Here is a 19919-nt window from a genome sequence, read left to right on the forward strand (position 1 = left end):
TTGTATTCTCAATAAAGATCTGCAATCATTATATAAACATTTGCGTAAATTCATTTGGGGTGGTCAGAAGCCAAAATTGGCCATACAATTTATGTTGGGTTCTTGGAGAGAGGGAGGGATGGCTATTCCTCCCAATTTACATAGATATAACCAGGCTTGTTTGCTATGTCATTTGGGTGATTGGTTTTTAGATAGACAAGACTTCACTCCTAGACAGTTGGAATTGGATTATTTCAGCCCTTGTCACCCTTATGTTTTGCTGCAAGCTCCGAAGCAGGTTATCCCAGCCCTTTTTAGGGCTAGTATATTATTGCAGCCGTTTCGGGACCTCTGGAAAGATATGGCCAGATACTGGGGTGTGGACTCAGACATTTCTGATCTGTTGCCTTTCCAGGGCAATTTATTGTTTACCCCAGGAACGGACATGGGCAGCTATGGGAATAACGAGACTGGAACATGTCTTAACAGATAGAGGATCTTTATTGAATCTTGGGGCCCTGGGGATTGGATTTGATCTTAATAATATTTTCGTGTACAGTCAGCTGGCACATTATATCTCTACGTTGCAGGGCGAGGCACTGGGAGCACGACATGGTCGTCGCCTGAGGCATTTTTTTTAGTTTAGTATTGGGGGAACATCTCTCGGTCTCGGGTTTATATGGGACACTTACGAAGCTGATACCTTGAAAGGATAAGGCCAGAATTGTTGCCCGCTGGACACAAGACCTTAGGCTCCCCACTTTAACTATAGATTTTGATAAGCTGACGTCTTGTATCTCTACATTGACTATAAATGCGGATCTCCACGAATGTCAGTACTGCATTCTTCATAGAGCTTATCTGACTAAAGCACAAATCTTTAAAATAGGTGGTGTAGAGGAGCCTCTTTGCTCTAGGTGTGGGAGAGAGATGGGCTCTTTCTTTCATTCTCTCTTGGAGTGCCCTAAGGTTCAGACATTCTGGTTGTCTCTGTTTCAATTTTTGAGGGTTCTATAAAAACCCAGATACCGTTTTCCCCGCTAGGGGCAATATTGGATCAGTATGAGTCTTTCACTTTAAGTCGCAGGGGGGCACAACAATTAGTACGTAAGGCCTGCATGATAGGGAAATGGGTTATTATGTGTACGTGGAAGGGCAACTCCGCACCTGATCATTGGCATTGGCGTAATAAATTTCACGAGCTTCTGATGTTGGCGCGCCGGGTGATGGGGCTTTCCCCCCGCCACCAGTTTCTTGATACGTGGGAGCCATATATACAGGTGCTATCCCCGAGAGCTCGTAGTTTTGTTTTAAATTCTTTTTCTCTCTGAGGTTTTTTTTTTTTTAATAGAGTGGGGTGGGTTTTGGGGGGGGGGGGAGTCTGGGGTGTAGTTCTTTCAGAATTTTGTTTGAGGATGACAGTTTTTGTTGTTGTTAATTTTGTATGTGGGTTCCTTGGTGTATCCTCAATAAAACTGATCTATACTAAAATAGAGAGGTGGGTGGGGATAAAATGCTAAACGTTTGATGACAGACTGTATCACTTTGTCTTTGCTGAGTACATTTTCATATTTGAATTTTTTGTCTATACATAATGTTGGCTGTGTTTCTTTTGAATTGTCATCAATAAAAATGTTGAACTATAAAATACCAGATTTGTGCCAGAACAGTTGTGTGACCCCACTCTGTGGTCAATATTTACAAATGGGCCAGAACCGCTTGAAAACATGTAAAAACAAAGGGCTCAATATCAAAAGCAATTTAATTGGGCAGAAGAGACTTTTGTCGGCTTAAATCATGTGGAAGCCATGGAGCCTCTCCTGCCCACTTAAATTGCTTTTGATATTGAGCCCTTTGTTTTTACATGTTTTTAAAGCATTTTTAACCCATTTGTAAATATAGACCCCCAACTGGGGTCACACTGCTGTTCTGGTGGAAATCTGGTATTTTAATCTAATCCAATCCCAGAATTTTATAGTTCACCCACTCCCATAATATCATTTGGGCTTCTGTAATGTGGGCTACAGCACCTATAATTATATGATGGAATATTTGGTTCTGTATGTTTTATAATTCCTTTGTAAGATGCATTTTTTTTGCATATTATGACTTTGTATATTTTGAATTCTCTAATACTAAAAAATAAAAAAATCTTGCTTAACTCAAGCCACTAGCCCTGCTGATTTGGTCAATATTCAGCAGCACTTAACCGGCAGAGCCACTGAATATTAGCACTAACTGACTCTCTTGAAACCAGGCAGGAAAGAGGAACGAGGTGTTGGGGAGGAGCCAGCAGTTTTGTGGCTGCTGGCAATATTCAATGCCAGTGCCTGCATAGTTAAGCAAGCAGATAGGATTGCACAAAAAGTAGTCCTAACTATTTCCATTTAGCTCTGCAGGTGCCAGCACTGAATATCTGCCATCACCTGCATAATTTCCGGGTACCGGCCTGAAGATCAGAGCTGATTTCCTGTCCCTCCTGCCCCTCTGACAAGGTTCAATTCCTCCTCCTGCCTCCTTGACAAGGTCTGGTCCCTCCTCTCATCCTCCTGACAAGGTCTGATCCCCCTCCTGGCACCCGTAGTATCAGCAGTCCACCCAGGGGCCTACCTTAACAAACCTGGGGGCTCATCCTATATAATAAAAAGCACCCTCAACGTTCTGAAGCTGACTCGGTGGCTTCAGCGAAGGGTATGAAGCTTCCGAAGCTCAGGCTCCATCTCTGTAAGCTCCGCCCTCACATCAAAAACGTGATGACGTCGAGGGCGGGAAAATCGGGATGAAAGAAACACATCAAAGAAAACAAAGATCGACCTCCACCCTCGAGACAAAAACATGATGACGTCGACGTTGAGGGCGGGTATATCGGGAAAAAAGAATCGCTACAAAAAAAAGAACCTCGCGTGACTACGCCAAACGCGCCTGCGCAGCAAATAACCTGCCTCTCGCTGACACTGAATCTCTCTGTCGCAAAACGAGTCGCGTGCACACACCAAGCGCCCCTGCGCATCAACAACGGTAACTGTGTCTCGCCGCTCGCACACAGCAACAGCTGTCATTTCACACAATGACAGCCGATAGCCAACCATTACTATTTACAGAAAGAGGGAAGAACGGTGTGGTGCAGAAAAATGGAAAGAATTCTTTCAGCAGACAAAACGTTTTTCCAAGGTGAGTGGCCAGACTATGCTCCACATATGCCGCTACACTCTCCCCACCCCCCAAACATCATACACAAATCCTGTCAACCTCCACACACACCACTCCCTACTAACACCAACTACTCACATCATAAAAAAACTCCCCAAAGAAAAAGCAGCATGTTTATGTCTGACAAACACACAGACATAAATTCCTTCAAACACCCACCCCCCCTTCCCCAAAGCTTCCAACCTCCACACAGCAAACCCTACCACCACCACTCACACACATCATACAAACACTCTCCACAGGGAAAAAAAACATGTTTCTGTCTCACACACACACAGACATAAATTCATTCAACCCCCCCCCCCCCCCCCACCTTCCAACAAGCATCAAACAAAAACTGTGCTATGGAGAAAAAGCATCTCTCTCACTCACTCAGACACACACACACTACCCCCAAACACCCCCCCAAAACAACATACACAAACACTGCCACGCTGAATCTAGATCTCTGTCTCTCACTCACACCCACACACTCTCCCCCCCCCCCCACACAAAAAAAATACATACACAACCTCTACCCTGAAGAATCTACATCTCTCACTCACACACACACAGGCAACCCCCCCCCCCCCCACACACACACACACACAACAACATACACACACTCTGCCAGGGAAAGACAGCATCTCTCTTTCACACTCACACAATCACACCCCACCTTAATACACAAACTCTAACAAGGACATTCAACATCTATCTCTCTCAATCACACACACACACCCACAGCCCCCCCACCCACCACCCAAAAAAAAACAGGACTATGCTACCCTCACCCCCGCCCTCAAGAATGGCAAGCCAAATTGGTTATGCAACTCAAACAATAAAAAAAAAACATAACCAAGGCCACACCCCACCCACCCCTCCTTCCAATAGGGGACTAAGGAAAGGGAAGTACAAGGGAACAAATGCAATTGTCCCCACTCCAAACACTCTCAAGCACAGACGCCGCTACCCTGTACACCCCCCCCCCCCCCACATCATATACAAACTCTGCAACCCTCCACCACCCCCATCAACACCACCCACATCATACACAAACTGTACAAGGGACAATCATCATCTTTCAACGATACCACCCCCCCCCCCCAAAAAAAATGGAAAAGCAGATTTGTCATGCAAATCAATACAAAAAAAAGCAATTAAAAAAAACAATAAAAAATGAAACTACACAAAAAAACAAAAAATTCAATTACTCATTACCAACACAACACAATTATAATAAAAATCACTTACAACACATTCATGGCAGAAAACAAATACCTTGCTAGCGCCCGTTTCATTGTTTCAGAAACGGGCCTTTTTTACTAGTATATAATAAAATGCACCCTCAACGTTCTGAAGCTGACTCCGTGGCTTCAGTGAAGGGTTTGAAGCTTCTGAAGCTCAGGCTCCATCTGTCTGCTCCGCCCTCGCGTCAAAACATCATGACGTCGAGGGCGGGTAACAAAAACACACCAAGCCACTCCCGTGCCCACAACAAACGACCATCTGTCTGCTCCGCCCTCGCATCAAAACGTCACGACGTCGAGGGCGGGTAATGAGTTAAAACCGGCATTAAAGAATCGCACTCCCCAACTCGCGTGAACACAGGCGTGCCTTTAACTCCACTCGCATAACAACACAAAGCGCGCCTGTGTCTCGCTACAAAAAACCCCGCAAATCGAATCCCGAGCCCACAACAAGCGCGCCTGCGCAACGGCTACGATCCCTCAGAAAAACCGCTAACGCACAGCAGCAGCTGTCATTTTAACACAGTGGAGCAGAAAAACGGACGGGATTATTTCAATGCACGAAACGTTGATCATGGTGAGTGCCCAAACTCTCCCACACAGATGCTGCTACACTGTCCCCCCCCCCCCCCCCCACACACACACACACACACACAATCATACACAAACTCTGACAACCTCCCCACACAAACACACACACACCCACCAACATCTTAAAAGAAATATCCAAAGGAAAAACAGCATCTGGCTGCACACACACACATACATTCCTTCAACCACCAAACCCCTTCCTACAAGCACCATACAAACACTGTGCCATGGAGAAACACACTCACTCAGACACACATTACCCCCAACCACCCCCACAACAGCAGACACAAACTCTTCCACGCTGTCTCACACTTACACCCACACACTCCCCCCCCCCAAAAAAAAAAAAAAAAAAAACACAAGCTCTACCATGGAAAACCAGCTTCTCTCACTCACACCCACAAACACAACCAAACTACACCACCCCAACCCACACTACAACATGCACACACTCTGCCATGGAGAGACAGCATCTCTCTCTCACACTCACATGCACACACACTCTCAGTCTCACACACACTCTCCGTCTCATACACTGTCGCACTCACAGACACTCTATGTATCGCACACACACTCTCTCACACTCAGTTTGACTCGCATCACTTTGACTCACATACGCACTCGCACACACTGTCATTCAAACAAACACAATCTCATTCTCACACACATACTCTCACACACACACACACTCACACCCAGACTCACTCTCTCTCTCTCTCTCACACACACACACACTTGCACATTCACTCTCTCTCTTTCACACAGACACTCTCACACACACTCGGCAAGAAATAATCACGAAGCACGCGTGCACACAACATCCTATTTGTAGGATGTAGTATTTCATAACTTCCTTATACTACATCCTACAAATACAAAAAAAAAAACACTACAAAATCAACACAAAAATTAAAAAATGAAATTGCACATAAAGCACAAATTACAATTATTCATTACCAACACAACACAATTATAATAAAAAACTATTACAACACATTTGTGGCAGAAAACAAATACCATGCTAGCACCCGTTTCATTTGTTTCAGAAACGGGCCTTTTGTACTAGTAAGAACATAAGCACCGCCATACTGGGAAAAGACCAAGGGTCCATCAAGCCCAGCATCCTGTCTCCAACAGTGGTCAATCCAGGCCTCAAGAACCCGGCAAAAACCTCAAAACAAACAAAAATTTAAATTAATAATGTTCAATGGACTTTTTCTTCAGGAATCTGTCCAAACCCCCTTAAAACTCAGCAAGGCCAACTGCTGTCACTACATTCTCCGGCAACGAGTTCCAGAGTCTAACTACGCGCTGAGTAAAGAAAAACTTTCTGCTATTTGTTTTAAATCTACCACATTCTAGCTTCATCTTATGTCCCCTGGTTCTATTATTGTTAGAAAGCTCTTAGACTACAAAGTTGTGGGGACTAAACACAATTACCGTGCCCCATTAGAGGACCAGCAAAGAGAGGAAAGTACAAATATGACAAATAATGGTAATTTTAGCACACTGGGGTTAGATCACAAACTTCCCACTCATACAGTCCAAATTCAGAACAGTCCAAATTGTAAACCCAGAGAAGAAAGGACACAAGGCTTAGGTCCCTGTTTACTAAGCAGCATTATAGGCTCGTTAATGGTTTTAATGTGCGTTAACCTTGTACATGCGTTAACCATGTACATGCCTACAATTTACCTATAGGCACCTACATGATTAGCGCGTGCGCTAAGTGTAGGTGCACTAAAAACACTAACGCACCTTATTAAACAAGGCCCTTAGGTATTAGAAAAATAGAAAAGCTTATTATTAGAGATAATGGCAGCAAATGTGATCAGAGACAATACTTATGCAAAATTACCCACAATGATGGTAGAACAATTTATTTATTTATTTATTTGTTGCATTTGTATCCCACATTTTTCCCACCTCTTTGCAGGCTCAATGTGGCTTACAATACATCATGAATCGTGGAGATATATAAGAAATAAACATTTAGTATTATAGAAGGATCTTGGGTAACATGATAATGATAAGCATGCTATTAATAAGCAAATAGTAACAACGATTCTGGGTATATGTGGAATAGTTCATAGTTGTTGGTCTTTGTGGCATGTCTTTGAACTGCATCAGATAACAGCCAGATCACCCCCTATTGTTTACTTTGTATCCTTTTAATACCTTTTCCTCAGAAATTGAAGAGTCATGCTGACCAAAGATTGAGTCTTGGGTTTGCCAATGTTGTGCCTTTGGGGGCCCAAGGACCCAGCTCTTGATGCCATAGATGTTTTCTTTTTGTCCATGAGGGTCCGCAGCACTGTAAACAAAAGTTTAATTTAGATGTTTAAATCAAGGTTTTATTGCTTAGGGGTCCTTTTACAGAGCCATAGTAAAAAGTGGCCTGCAGCAATGTTGGCTCGTGGGATTACCACACACTGAGGCCACTTTTTACTGCAGCCATAAAAAGCTTTATTTTCAATTGGCATCCTTAATGGCCATGTGCTAATTTCACAATTAGGGCCTTGTTTACTAAGGTGCTCTAGCGTTTTTAGCACACACTAACAATTAGTGTGCACTAATGCTAAAGACACCCATATGGGTGTCTATCATTAGTGCGCGCTAATTTTTAGTTCAAGCTAAAAACGCTAGCACACCTACAGCAAGGCTTAGTAAACAGGGCCCTTAGTGTGCAGCCATTCTGCCTGAGCCCTTACCACCACCTATTTACTTAGAGTCGGGAGGTGAAGGCTCACGCGCTAATCCGGTGGTAATCAGGCAGCATGTGATGGCAGCAATCTGAGTGGACATCTTTGGCTCGGTTCCCCTCTCCTCTGCTGATTAAATCTGCTATTATACCATTTTTAAGCTTAATTTCCGGTGGGAATAATACTACTGCGCATTTGGAAAGCCAAACGAACCCTTTTGGCAAGTGAAAGCAACTGGATTTTTGTGGTATGCCAGCTAAAACTGCGCGAAAAAGCTGCATGTCCTCCAAAAAAGATGGCGGCGACCACGTCTCCAGCAGAACTTCAGATGGCTCTCTCCGATGACACTGTCCAGGTGTCCATGAGGAATTTATCACAACTACTTTATGACAAATTGGCAAAATTGCATGCTAGCATGGAGGAGCTAAAAGATTCTGTAGCTGGCTATGTGGTGAGAATCCAGCATGTGGAAGAACATGTCTCCGCCCAGGAGGATCGGGCAGAATCGATGCTGGGAAGGCTGAGTGCATTAGAAGCGCAAATACATACCCTGACTGACAGGGTAGAAGATCAAGAAAACAGGGGTAGAAGGAAAAACCTTCGAATCATTGGTGTTCCGGAAGACGTACCTGTCACGTCTGTGGCCGTGCCCCCTCTCAGACGCACCTTATTTCCTGTGGTCAGCTTCTGAGCTGGCTTCTGTCTGTTCTTTGTGAGTTAGTTCTGTCTCTGTCTCTGTGTGCTGGCTGCATTAGATTGTCTGTGTGCTGTCACCCGTTCCAGATTTCAGCGAAGTCCGGTCCGGATCTTCCAGACTGCCAGACCTGCTTGTTTTGTTTGAACCTGCACAGCACCCTTAGTTACCTGGTGATTGTTGCAGCTTGAGTCTCAGCTGCTGGTGGGCTTATTAGCCATTTTGAAACCTTTCTGCTTTGCCTTTGCATCGTCTAAGGCCCTGGTATGTTGGTGCTTGCTGTACTTCTGCCCAGTCCAGTTTATAGTTTGTATTCTTGCCTGATTCTAGCTTAGTCTTTGTGTAGCTTTGTGTCCTGTTCTGCTTGTTTTCTGTATTGCTTGTTTCCCAGTCTTGCTCTTGTTTGTATGTCTGTGTCTAGTGCTAGGTTGTCTGTGTTTTTTCACCTGTTTCAGTGGCTGCTTGCAGCTTTCAGATCTGTCCCTTGTCTGTCTGACAGTCCTCGTCTAGTTTTCTGCCTAGCTTCCCTTCCTTGCCCTGCGGTCCCTGTTTATTTCTTTCCCCTCTGACCCTCAGTCCTGGTTCAGCCTAGTGGGTATCCAGTCCTGCCTTGTCCAGTAAGTCCTGCCGGCCACCTGCAGTCAGAAGCTCAACTTCTGGTGAAAAGTGGCCAAGTGCAGGCGAAGTTTAAGGGTACCTGCTCTGCTTTAGTCCTGCCTGTTTGCCTCTGCTGCAACTCCAGTCCGGAGTTCCAGTCCTGTTCTGCCTAGTCTCCGGTGTGGGGTGGTTTTGCCTGCCACTGCCGCTCCTCGGCAGTGGCCCTACGGCTCACAACCCAGTTTCCTGCTTGGAATACGTGACAGTACCCGATTCAGCTGTTATGGAGGTTGCTGAAAAATGGCTGCCACAGACTTTGGGATTCCGCTGTGAGATAGGCCCGGTACAAGTGGAGCGTATAAATTGGATTGGAGTCAAGAGAGATAATGTTGCCAAGCCGAGGCCGATAATAGTGCTTTTCCTCAACTACGCGATTAAAGCTAAACTACTAGAACTTTTCAGGAAACAGCGTTCTTTGGAATAAAAGGAGCTCGGCTGTTGCTGTTTCAGGATTTCTCAGCATGTGTGGCGGAGCAGCGTAAGTTGTTGGTGCCTTATTGCTCCCAAATATTTTTGAGAGGAGTAAAGTTTGCTTTCCAATACCCAGCTCGGGTTCGCATCACCCATGACAATCGTACAGTAACCCTAACCAAGGTGGAGGACTTACGGGTGTTTGTGGACAAACTACCTCAACCTACTTGATATTGATAGCTGCTAAAGCTAGGGAGGTTCGATATGAGAAGTGTTACTTGTTCATTTGCACCCGGGACAACTCCAATGGAGTTCATGCACTGTCAGCTTGAGATGCGGGCTGGTTAAGTTTGAGTTCTTCTGTTATTGGCAAAGACTCGGGTTGTGTACCCGTGGACAACTTTGACTACCTGAAACGCACAGACTCTTTTTGCTTTCTAGTTGCTGTTACTGTTTGGCTTTGTTTTCACTGCTGAAGTGTAGTATGTACTGTTTGTGGGTATTTTCAGCAGCGGGTGGGAACTTTGGAAATAGAGCCACTTTGGCTTTTGGGGACTTAGAGTTAGGACTGGAAGGTGGGGGTGTAGAGGGCTGGGGAGTGGATGTGTGTTGATCTTAGTATGTTTTGGTTGATAGTGGGGAGTATGGCATGTGTGTGGGCTACTTGGGGTGGGCTTGTGGAAGGGAGGGCTGTCGGGGGAACTGGGGGGGGGGGGGTTAAAGGGAGGAGGGATTAGCATGGCTGGGGGGAGTAAGGCGAGAGGGGGAGCTGGCAATTCCTGTGTACGGGATACTCTGGCAGCTTACAAGGGTACAAAAGCAGTTTCTCTGTGTGTCTTCCTGGGGTGGGGGGGGGGGGGGTTGGCTGGGACGCCTCCCCTGGGAGGGTATTACCTACATTTACTCTCTCTGACATTCTTGTGTTCGAATGGGATGGTAGTGTTCAGGTGGCCACTTTAAACGTTGACGGCATACATTCACCGGTCAAACGTACAAAAATACTTAGCTATAGCAGACACATGAAGGTACATGTCTTGCTTCTCCAAGAGACACACCTCCCACTCAGAACATGTGAAACTAAAAAAGAATTGGGTTGGCGAGCTGGCTTTTGTCTCCTATAATAATAGGCAAAGGGGAGTGGCCATTCTCATTCATAAGTCCCTTGACTGCACTAATCATAGAGTCATATAAGTTCCCGAGGGGCGGTTTGTCATTTGGCTAGGAGCAATTCAGGGAATAAGGGTGGCTCTGTGCTCAGTCTATGCCCCAAATGTGTACTCCCACAAATTTTTCTCTGACGTCCTGGCAGCCCTGGCCCCACTGAACGAGTATAAATTGGTAGTGGGGGGAGACTTTAACATCACTGCAGACTCACTCATTGATTGCAGCCCTCCCAAACCTAGGATGAAAGGAACTGAAGGAAAGGGTATCAATTTTCTGATGCATGAGTTGGGCTTGCTGGATGCCTGGTGTGTCCTCAACCCTGATGTTCATGACTATACTTTTTATTCATAAGCTCACAAGGTATATGCCAGATTGGATTATGTATTGCTCTCCCCCTCCATGCTATCTTCAGTGCGGGTGGCAGGCATAGATGCTGGGGTAGAATCAGATCATAATCTGGTATGGGTGGATGTGGGACTGTTCAAGGGGCAGGGTGCTGCTGGCTGGCAGATGAATCCTGCACTATATCAAGATCCTGGCTTTCGTGAGTATTTAGAGGAAGAGTAGCATAATTTCCTAACAGATAACGAAGCTGGAGAGGTGGACCCCATAATGTTTTGGGAGGCTGGCAAGGTGGTGTTGAGGGGGAACATCATTGCATACACCAGTCGTACCCGTAGGGAGAGGGATGAAGAGCTTATTAAGTTACTAAGACAGCTTCAGGAGGCTTGAGCCTCGGCGCTGAGAGGAGGCCCCAGGGCGATAGGGATACATATTGGAAGGTCAAGAAGCAAATCAATGAGGTGTTAAACCAGAGGGCCCTGCTGGATGTTCAGCTTTATAAATATAACTTGCATCGGTGGGGTAACAAGGCGGCTAAACTGCTGGCAAAGATGGTCAGGAGTAGAGCTGGCAAAAAATTAATAACACGTATTAGGGCCCGATCTGGGACTGTGCTTTACAAGGGAGGGGATATTCAGAAAACTTTTGTTGACTTCTACCAGTCACTGTGATGTGCAAGAGCGGGAGGCCTTCTTTGAGAGCCTCCGCATGTCGGCTCTGTCATCGAAACAATTGGAAAGCCTGAATGCGCCTTTTCAGGGAGCTGAGATCCATCAAGCCATAAAGAAACTAAAACTAGCAAAAGCACCTGGGCCAGATGGATTGGGGGCTGAATTTTATAAGATTCTGGGGACTCAGTTAATTGGCCCCTTCGCAGATCTGTGCCAGGCATTGTGTAATCCTAACCAGCAGACTGGGTATTTGACACATGCCACTATAGTGGTGTTGCCAAAACCCGGGAAGAATGAGAAGCAGTTGGGTTCATATCAACCTATATCTCTGTTAAGCCAAGACATTAAGATCTTTGCTAGTATATTGGCCACTAGAATAGGCAAGGTATTACCCTGCTTGGTCCATGGGGATCAAACGGGCTTTGTACCTGGCAGATATGCTTCCACTAACATTTTGCGTGTGTTGAGGGCCCTGCATGTGAAAAAGGGCAGACTAGGTGATGCAATTATCACTAGCCTCGATGCCGAAAAGGCGTTTGACAAAGTTCTGTGGGATTAGATTTGGTATCTTTGGAGAGTTTTTATCGGGCGTCAGGGCTTTGTATAGAAAGCCCACAGATTTTGATTAATGGGATTCTCACTGAGAAGTTTGGCCTGGAGCGGGGAACGCGCCAGGGGTGTCCCCTTTCTCCTAAGTTGTTTGTCCTTGTGCTGGAACCTCTGGCCTGCAATATTCGCCAAGCAACAGAGCTGAAAGGTATTCGGGTGTGGTCACAAGAATATAAAATCAATCTTTTCGCAAATGATATGCTGATTTTTTTTGCAACAGGTGTCTTGGTGAATTTAATACAAAGGTTTGGCAGTTTCTTGGGGCTCAGAATTAATTTTGAAAAGTCAGAAGCCATGGCGCTTTCGATAAATTGTGGTTGCAAACACTGGTGTGACTTTCCCTTTGCTTGGTCTACAGGGCCCTTGAAATATTTAGGGATTTATCTCCACCCAGAGGCGGGTATTATGTATAAGAAAAATGTGCAGGACAAGCTGGAGACCATTAGGGTCCTATGTCACCGCTGGCGGGATCTTTCTATCTCTTTCTTAGGCCGAGTGGCCTTGGTTAAGATGGTTCTTCTCCCAAAGATATTGTACCCTTTGCAGATGATGCCCCTGTGGGTCCTTCACAGGGATGAGTTAGTTTATCGGGGGACAGTATCTTCCTTTGTGTGGGGGGTGCGCAGAGCAAGGATAGGCTACAATAAACTTATTCTGGATCACAGTAGAGGGGGGGTAGGTCTACCTGACCTTCAACTGTATAATGTGGCAGCGGTCTTAAGGTGGGTACATGAGCTTCACACCGGACAATTTAAATTTGCACCTGAGGGTGCATGGGAGAGCACGGACATATCTATTTCTGTGTTTAATGCTTTCCATTGCAGAAACAAGAAAGCTTATGTCTCTCCCCTCGCACGCCCATTGAAGAAGGCATGGGATTGGTGGAGAACCAAAACAGGGGGAGCGAAAGGAGCATCTCCATTTTTGGAGATGTTGCAGAACCCGGACTTTGCCGCTAGCCAGACTGGGTCTCCTTTTAGGTGTTGGTTGAAAGGGGGCTGCAGGTATATGCAAGTGGTGAAACAGGAACAGTGCCCTACCTTTTCGCAATGTCAGGCTGCCTGGAACATACCACAAAGATACTTTTATTCCTTTTTACAACTTGGACATTATCTAGCCTCTTTGAAGGGGCGGGATGGTGGTCTTGCTTCTTTCACGGCTTTAGACAACATGTTTTTGCAAGTGCCTGCCACCCAGAACTCGCTCTCCCTCTGGTATAGAACGGGGAGGGAGTACAGACCTTCACCTTTTTTCTGGCAGCAGGCGATGGAGTGGAGTGCAAGTTTAGGGGTGGAAATCTCGGAGCAGGAGTTATCCCAGTGCTTTGGCCTAGCTTTTTGGGTCATGCCTAATGTGGGCCTTCATGAGATCCAGTTTAAAATAGTACATAATGCTTATATCACTAAAAGCAGGGGTAAATCCATGGTTCTGTGGAAGACGGATATATGTGATAGGTGTAGTGCGGGGCGCGGGTCCTTAGTTCATCAATTTCTTGAATGTGTCATGCTCAGGGATTACTGGCCCAAAGCTTTGACTGTTTTGGAGGAGGTTTTGGCAGGCTCCTATGAATGGTCTTATGGGATTCTGCTGATGGGCTCTCATAATGAGTTGCAGGGTCAGGGTCTTTACAGAAACCAGTGTAAATATGTTTTGTTAGCATTGCTCTTGGCAAAAAAAGATAATCCTGCAATACTGGATGAGCCAACTTGTTCCACCCATAGAACAATGGTATGGCCATATGCGCCAGATGGCGGACTGGGAGGGCCGTAGGAGTGCCGCTTTGGCCCGAAGGTCCTCCTGAGGATTTAGTGGCTTATGGAAGCGGTGTTTGGAGCGATTACCTGCTGCGCCTTCGGCCACCACGTCTGCTTCTATTGTATATTTACCAGACGCCGGGAGGGAGGGGTAAATGGGCAGGGGAAGGGGGGGGATCTTTGGTTTTCTTTATTTTCTTATTAGTTAAAAGACAGGTAGAGCATCGAGTTTGGCTCTGTGATAATGTTTGATGATGTTAAAGTTTATGATGATGCTATGTTAATGTTCCATACTTTATAGCCTGCTAAGAATGTGAATTGGATTTGTTATTGCTGTACTTGTTAACAATAAAAAAGATTTAAAAAAAATCAGGCAGCACGTGGCAATAACCGTGTGCTGCCTGATTACCTCTGGGCACACCTATTTCCTGCCCCCCCCCCCCCCCCCCCGCACTAGAAAATAATTTTTATTTTGTAGCTCAGGAAACTGTGTGTGGCAAGAGCAGAAATAACGTAGGGCACCTGGGTGCACCCGGCAGTAGTGCTGTTTTCTCACATTAGGGCCCCTAAGTATCTATTTTAATTTCATTTAAATGGGATGACTTATATTGGTTCTATTAGATTAAGTGGTAAGGAAAGCAGAGAGAACTGAACAGAAATCTAGGTGAACAGAAAAACTTTTCGCTCTATCCTTTAGAAATTTGTAAACTTTATTTTTTATTTTATGCGTTTGTATCCCACATTTTCCCACCTCTTTGCAGGCTCAATGTGGCTTACAATACATCATGAATAGTGAGAATGCATGAGAAAATATACATTTCTTTTTCTAAGAATATTTTGTTTTATTTTTTGTTTAATTTTATGGGAACCACTTAGATAATTTTTCTTATATGCCAGCCCATATACCAAATAAATTTGAAACTTGAAACTTTCGTGCATTTGTTTTTGGTAGTATTTGGGTCACTCCCATAGTGTTATCATAGTCTGCACAGTACACAAGACTATAATATACTTGAACACCCCCCCTTCCAAATTGTATGGCTCCCCACTAGAACCATAACCACTGGACATACAAACATGAGGGTTTTTTTAAACAATAGAACATCATAAAACTCAGATGTCGTCTTAGAGGAATTTTCTTTAAAGTCCTTTGGCATTTTGTAAACTGTGATAATACTGTACATGTAAAAATCAAATTTAAGCTAGAGCATCATTTTTTTTAACATAGCCCTGGATGAGAGCTATCTGAAAAGATAAGTTATAATTCACAGAGCCCAGCTAAGAGTTCAAAATTGAAAAAGTGGACCTCAAATAAATAGTCACTGGAAAGAGATTAAAGTCTGAAATTTTAGAGGAAGAAACTAGACAATACTCTTCAGAGGAGACTTTTTTTTGTGGGGGAGGGGGGGTTCTATCCATAGGTATGAAGTATGAAAGATGGCATTTTATTCTTTATACAGAGCTGCACAAAATAACATCAAAGAATAAATATGCTCAGTCCTGTGAAATTCAAACATGCCACTTTTAATTTAATAAATTCAGGCACGCTGCGTTTGATAACAGCAAACTTGGAGGATAGAGATTACATTTGTGTGCCATTTGGCATGAAAGTTTTGGTTTCACATCCCTAACACATACGACCTCTGAGGCAGGTGCACAGCGCCACAACACGGCCCATGTCGAGTCATTATGTGATAATGTACGTTGTACAATTAAAGATCATTGTCCCACGTATTGGACAATGGTGCTTTTCTTGCTGTAGCACTGACTATCAAAATAACCGGTTAATTTTTTAGTGGTTATAAAAACCTGGATATTCAATGCCGGTTACTAGAAATGGCCCGGCATTAAATATTCGGGTTTAACACTGGCGGCGGACAGCAAAAGTGCTGCCGGCTGAATATTGGGCCATGGGTGCTTTGACAGCTTTCTCCATCCATACCCAATACACTTCCAGATCATCCTTATAGTGCTTTCTCCATACCTTTGTTATTGGCATTATACACATAATTTGGAGGCAGGTTACCTTCCCCATGCTTTTGTTTTTCGGCTTCCAGCTGGTGTGCAGTTATGTTTCTGCATATATCAATTTCAACAGGTCATTAATACCATAATATGATTTTGCATTGCAGTCAATTACAAACAAATATTCTATTATAAGCATTTAAACCTATCGGCAGCCAAACTGTTTAGCCTGTAGATCCACTTTTGTTCAAGATGAGTCAATCATTTACCATGATTTCTTATCATCAAGAATATTGGGATTAGTTCTAAAATAAAGCTTGATGCATGTACCTGTTGCACACAGTATTCTATTAACAGTGTTTCTTTTCTTTGGTTCCTTGAAGCATCTCCGCTATTCAGATATCCTTATTTGAAACTGAACAATGGCCTTCCCTACATATACTTTATTGTAACTGCGTATATGCAGTGCTTTTTTACTAGCAAAAAAGGTGCTGGTACTCAAATGCTAGGCCGCCCATCAGGGGTGAGGTGATCACTGAGGGACCCACCCCACAATAGCCAGGCCCCCTGCAAGCAGTCACAGAATCTATGACAAGGCAGAATTGGTGTGTAGAACCTGAGCTCTGTCAATAAAACTTGGGGTCCATGAGTCAATTTTAGCAGACAATGGAAAAGGTACCGGTACTCAGTACCCCCAAGTACCCCCTCAAAAAAAGCCCTGCTTATATGTATGTGTGTTTATCTCCCATATTAAGTGCAGTTTTTAATTTTTGCATGAACTCTATCCCTAGTCACACATTGGGGTATTTCTCATTTATAGTAGTGCCATTTATAGAGTTATACAAGTTTATTGAGCCCAGTATGTAAGAGATTTGGCATTGGCAACCAGGAGAGGCTGAGATTTGCAAGAGTCAAGGCACAGGAAACCACAACAGATCGATACCACAACCACAAGAACAGAGGAAAACTTTCAAGTGTTTATTACATAAATTACAATACTTCAGAGGTGAATTAAAAGTCAAAACCCAGCATGACTGAGTTTCTCCCAAATGGCTCCATCAAGGGTAACAAAACAAAGGATGAAATATAGCTAAGATCTAGTTGGAACCTCTGCAGGTGTACTAGATTTACATTCTTTGAAGAATGTTTCCTGGCAGTGTTGGTATAGAGAATTACGATATTTTATTAACTGATCTTAGCAATATTTCACCTCTAAGTGCTGTAGTTTATGTAATAAACATTTGAAAGTGTCAATCTGCTAGGTTTCCTATGCAGAGATTTGGCATTTGCACAGTGTGTGAGTGTGCTGTACTTCTGTGCTATGTTATGTATCTTTATTAATGGCACTCATTTCTTTATCTAGCTACTCGTATGGATCATTTTCAGCTTGGTGACTGTCATGTTGGCAAAGCTTATGATGTGACTTTCACAATGACCAATCACAATCGAGAATATGCAATGAGGTTTGAATGGCCTGCTGAAGCTCCTCTGCGCTTCCACCCACAGGTATACAGATAGGCTCTTTGTCTAATATGGGCAGTAGACCTATTAGTATATTTGCTGCTAGCCAAAAGTATGATAAATGGTAAGTTCTTTTTAGTGTGAACAATTCATAATGTCAGTGATTGAACTGGAAAGTATAACACAAAAAGGCTGCCATCTTTCTCATGATTTCCCACACCCACACACACATCCTGTCCTCTGACATGCTAGGCCATTTTCTCTCTCTCTAACAACAGTGAGATATGGATTTAGCCAAACAAGTTGTTTGTATTTTTTTCAGGCTGATGATCACTTAGAAGGCCTTTTACAAAGGCGCACACTAAAAACGCTACCACGCCTTTGTAAAAGACCTCTTTAAATTGTAACCAGACAGTGAGTTTCTCTGTTAAAATGTAACTAGCTAAGGATCCCATTTACTAAGCTGCACTAAGAAATAGGCTTAGCGTGTCCATACATGGTCCTTTCCCACATGCTAAGCCTATTTCTAGTGTGGCCATCAAAAAGAGCTTTTTTCTATTTGTTTCATTTATGGTCATGTGCTAATGTTAGCATTACCCCACAGTCATTAAAACAGTTACCACAGGAACACTCACTGCCTCTGTTATGGATGCACTAACCAATTAGCATGACTTAAGGTCAGTGTGCTAGCTGATCAGCACATCTATGCCCATTCTCTGCCCCTGACATGCTTTAGAGCATCCTGCATTAGCCATTTTTTCAATGATAGGCATACGTTAGTGCCTAATGCAGCTTAGTAAAATGGTCCCTAAGTAAAGAAGGGGTGAGAGATATGCTGCTGGGGTGTGGCTAAAAGTTGAACAGACATCACTTTGCACTATGTGGTTAATCTTACCAGTTACAGAGGTCATTTTATTTATTTATTGGTTCTTATATCCCATATTATTCAAAAATAATTTTAGTTCAATGTGGCTTACATATATTACAAAAATTGAATTACAGTGAGTGAGATTTGAAGATTACAAAGCAAGAGAACAATTTAACGACTAGTGCAGTATTACGATAGTCAGTAGAAAATACTGAAATTGATTAGTATCTTGAGATAAAAACATTATGAACAGGAAAGTTTTTAGGGATTTGCGGAAGGACAGGTAGTTGTCATTATGTCATATTTCTCCTGGAAGAGAGTTCCACCATTTTCCATCGGATTCTATATAGCATACCTAGAGATCCATGTCGAAATTGGCATGGATTCTATAGCAATGAGCGAATCTTAACAAGTTAATGAGTGCTGATAGCAGCACTTAACAAGCAATAATGAACACTAATTGACACTGATTAGAATTTATGCACACAACTCACTAAACGTATTCTGTAACGATGTGCGAGGAACTCCTAACGTGCGCAGGCAAAATGGGCCATGATTATGGGTGGGAAAATGGGCGTTTCATGATATGCAGTGGTTTTGAGAGTGAGCATGGAGTTCTGGTAGGCTGTCCAGCCCATTCAGTCAAGTAGCATAGTCTCAGTTGAAGTGTGGAAGACGTGGATTTATTAAAGACTTCAGGGCCCTTTAACTAAACCGTGTAGGCATCTACGCGCACCCAACGCACCCCAATTTGAAAATACCGACCGGTACAATGTGCCTGGGTGGTAATTTAATTTTTTACATGCGTCCAGTACGCATGCCAGAAAATATATTTTATTTTCTGGCACACGACGCTAACCGGGCGGTAATCGGCATTGTACGCGCGCTGACAATTACTGCCCAGTTAACGCTTGAGACCTTACCGCTAAGTCAGTGGGTGGCGGTAAGGTCTCAGGCCCAAAATGGATGCATTCTAATTTTCATTTTGCCGCACGTCCATTTTAGGCCAAAAAAAAAAGAGGCCTTTTTTGCAGGTACACAGAAAAATGGACCTGCGCGCATCCAATACATGCGTCTACAACAGCGCAGACCATTTTTCAGCACATCTTAGTAAAAGGACCCCTTCCTTAGTTAACACTGACTGGTGTGGTAGCTGTGTGTGGGTGTGACCCGGAGCACTATATATTTTATATTTGAGTGACGCAAACAAAAAGAAGATCACTGAAGAAAGTCTATAAATGTGTTTATTCACTACAACTTTCAGTTAAAAACCCTAAAAACACAACACTGCCTGAAACTTGGAGAGTAATGCCTTTGGCAACAGTGTTCTTTACCAAGTAGGTAGAGCAGCCAACACACTTCTTGTTATGTCCCTGACAGCCCTTGTGTGGGCGAAACACAACCATGTCAGGCTATTAGGTTTTTTAACTGAAAGTTGTGGTGAATAAACAATTTTATGGACTTTCTTCGGTGATCTGCTCTTTGTTTTCTTCATATTGGATCTTGCAGATCATCTGCTTTTTGTTTCTTGGGACCTTTTATATTTGAGCTCCAGGTGTTGGGAGATTGCATCTCCTGGTAAAGGCAATTGCCATATGGAGAATGGCAGGTC

The 19919-nt window shown here is 43.9% G+C and overlaps 1 protein-coding gene across 1 annotated transcript in view; it reads left to right on the forward strand.

Moving 5' to 3' along the window:
* Positions 1-19919, forward strand: part of HYDIN (HYDIN axonemal central pair apparatus protein) — a 2443906-nt gene that overhangs the window by 2032287 nt on the left and 391700 nt on the right. The window contains exon 88 of the mRNA XM_030205004.1: positions 17342-17484. Within this exon, the coding sequence (XP_030060864.1) occupies positions 17342-17484 (143 nt within the window). The remainder of the gene's footprint in view (positions 1-17341; positions 17485-19919) is intronic.

This window comes from Microcaecilia unicolor, chromosome 5 (genome assembly GCF_901765095.1).
Source record: "Microcaecilia unicolor chromosome 5, aMicUni1.1, whole genome shotgun sequence".
Taxonomy (NCBI): domain Eukaryota; kingdom Metazoa; phylum Chordata; class Amphibia; order Gymnophiona; family Siphonopidae; genus Microcaecilia; species Microcaecilia unicolor.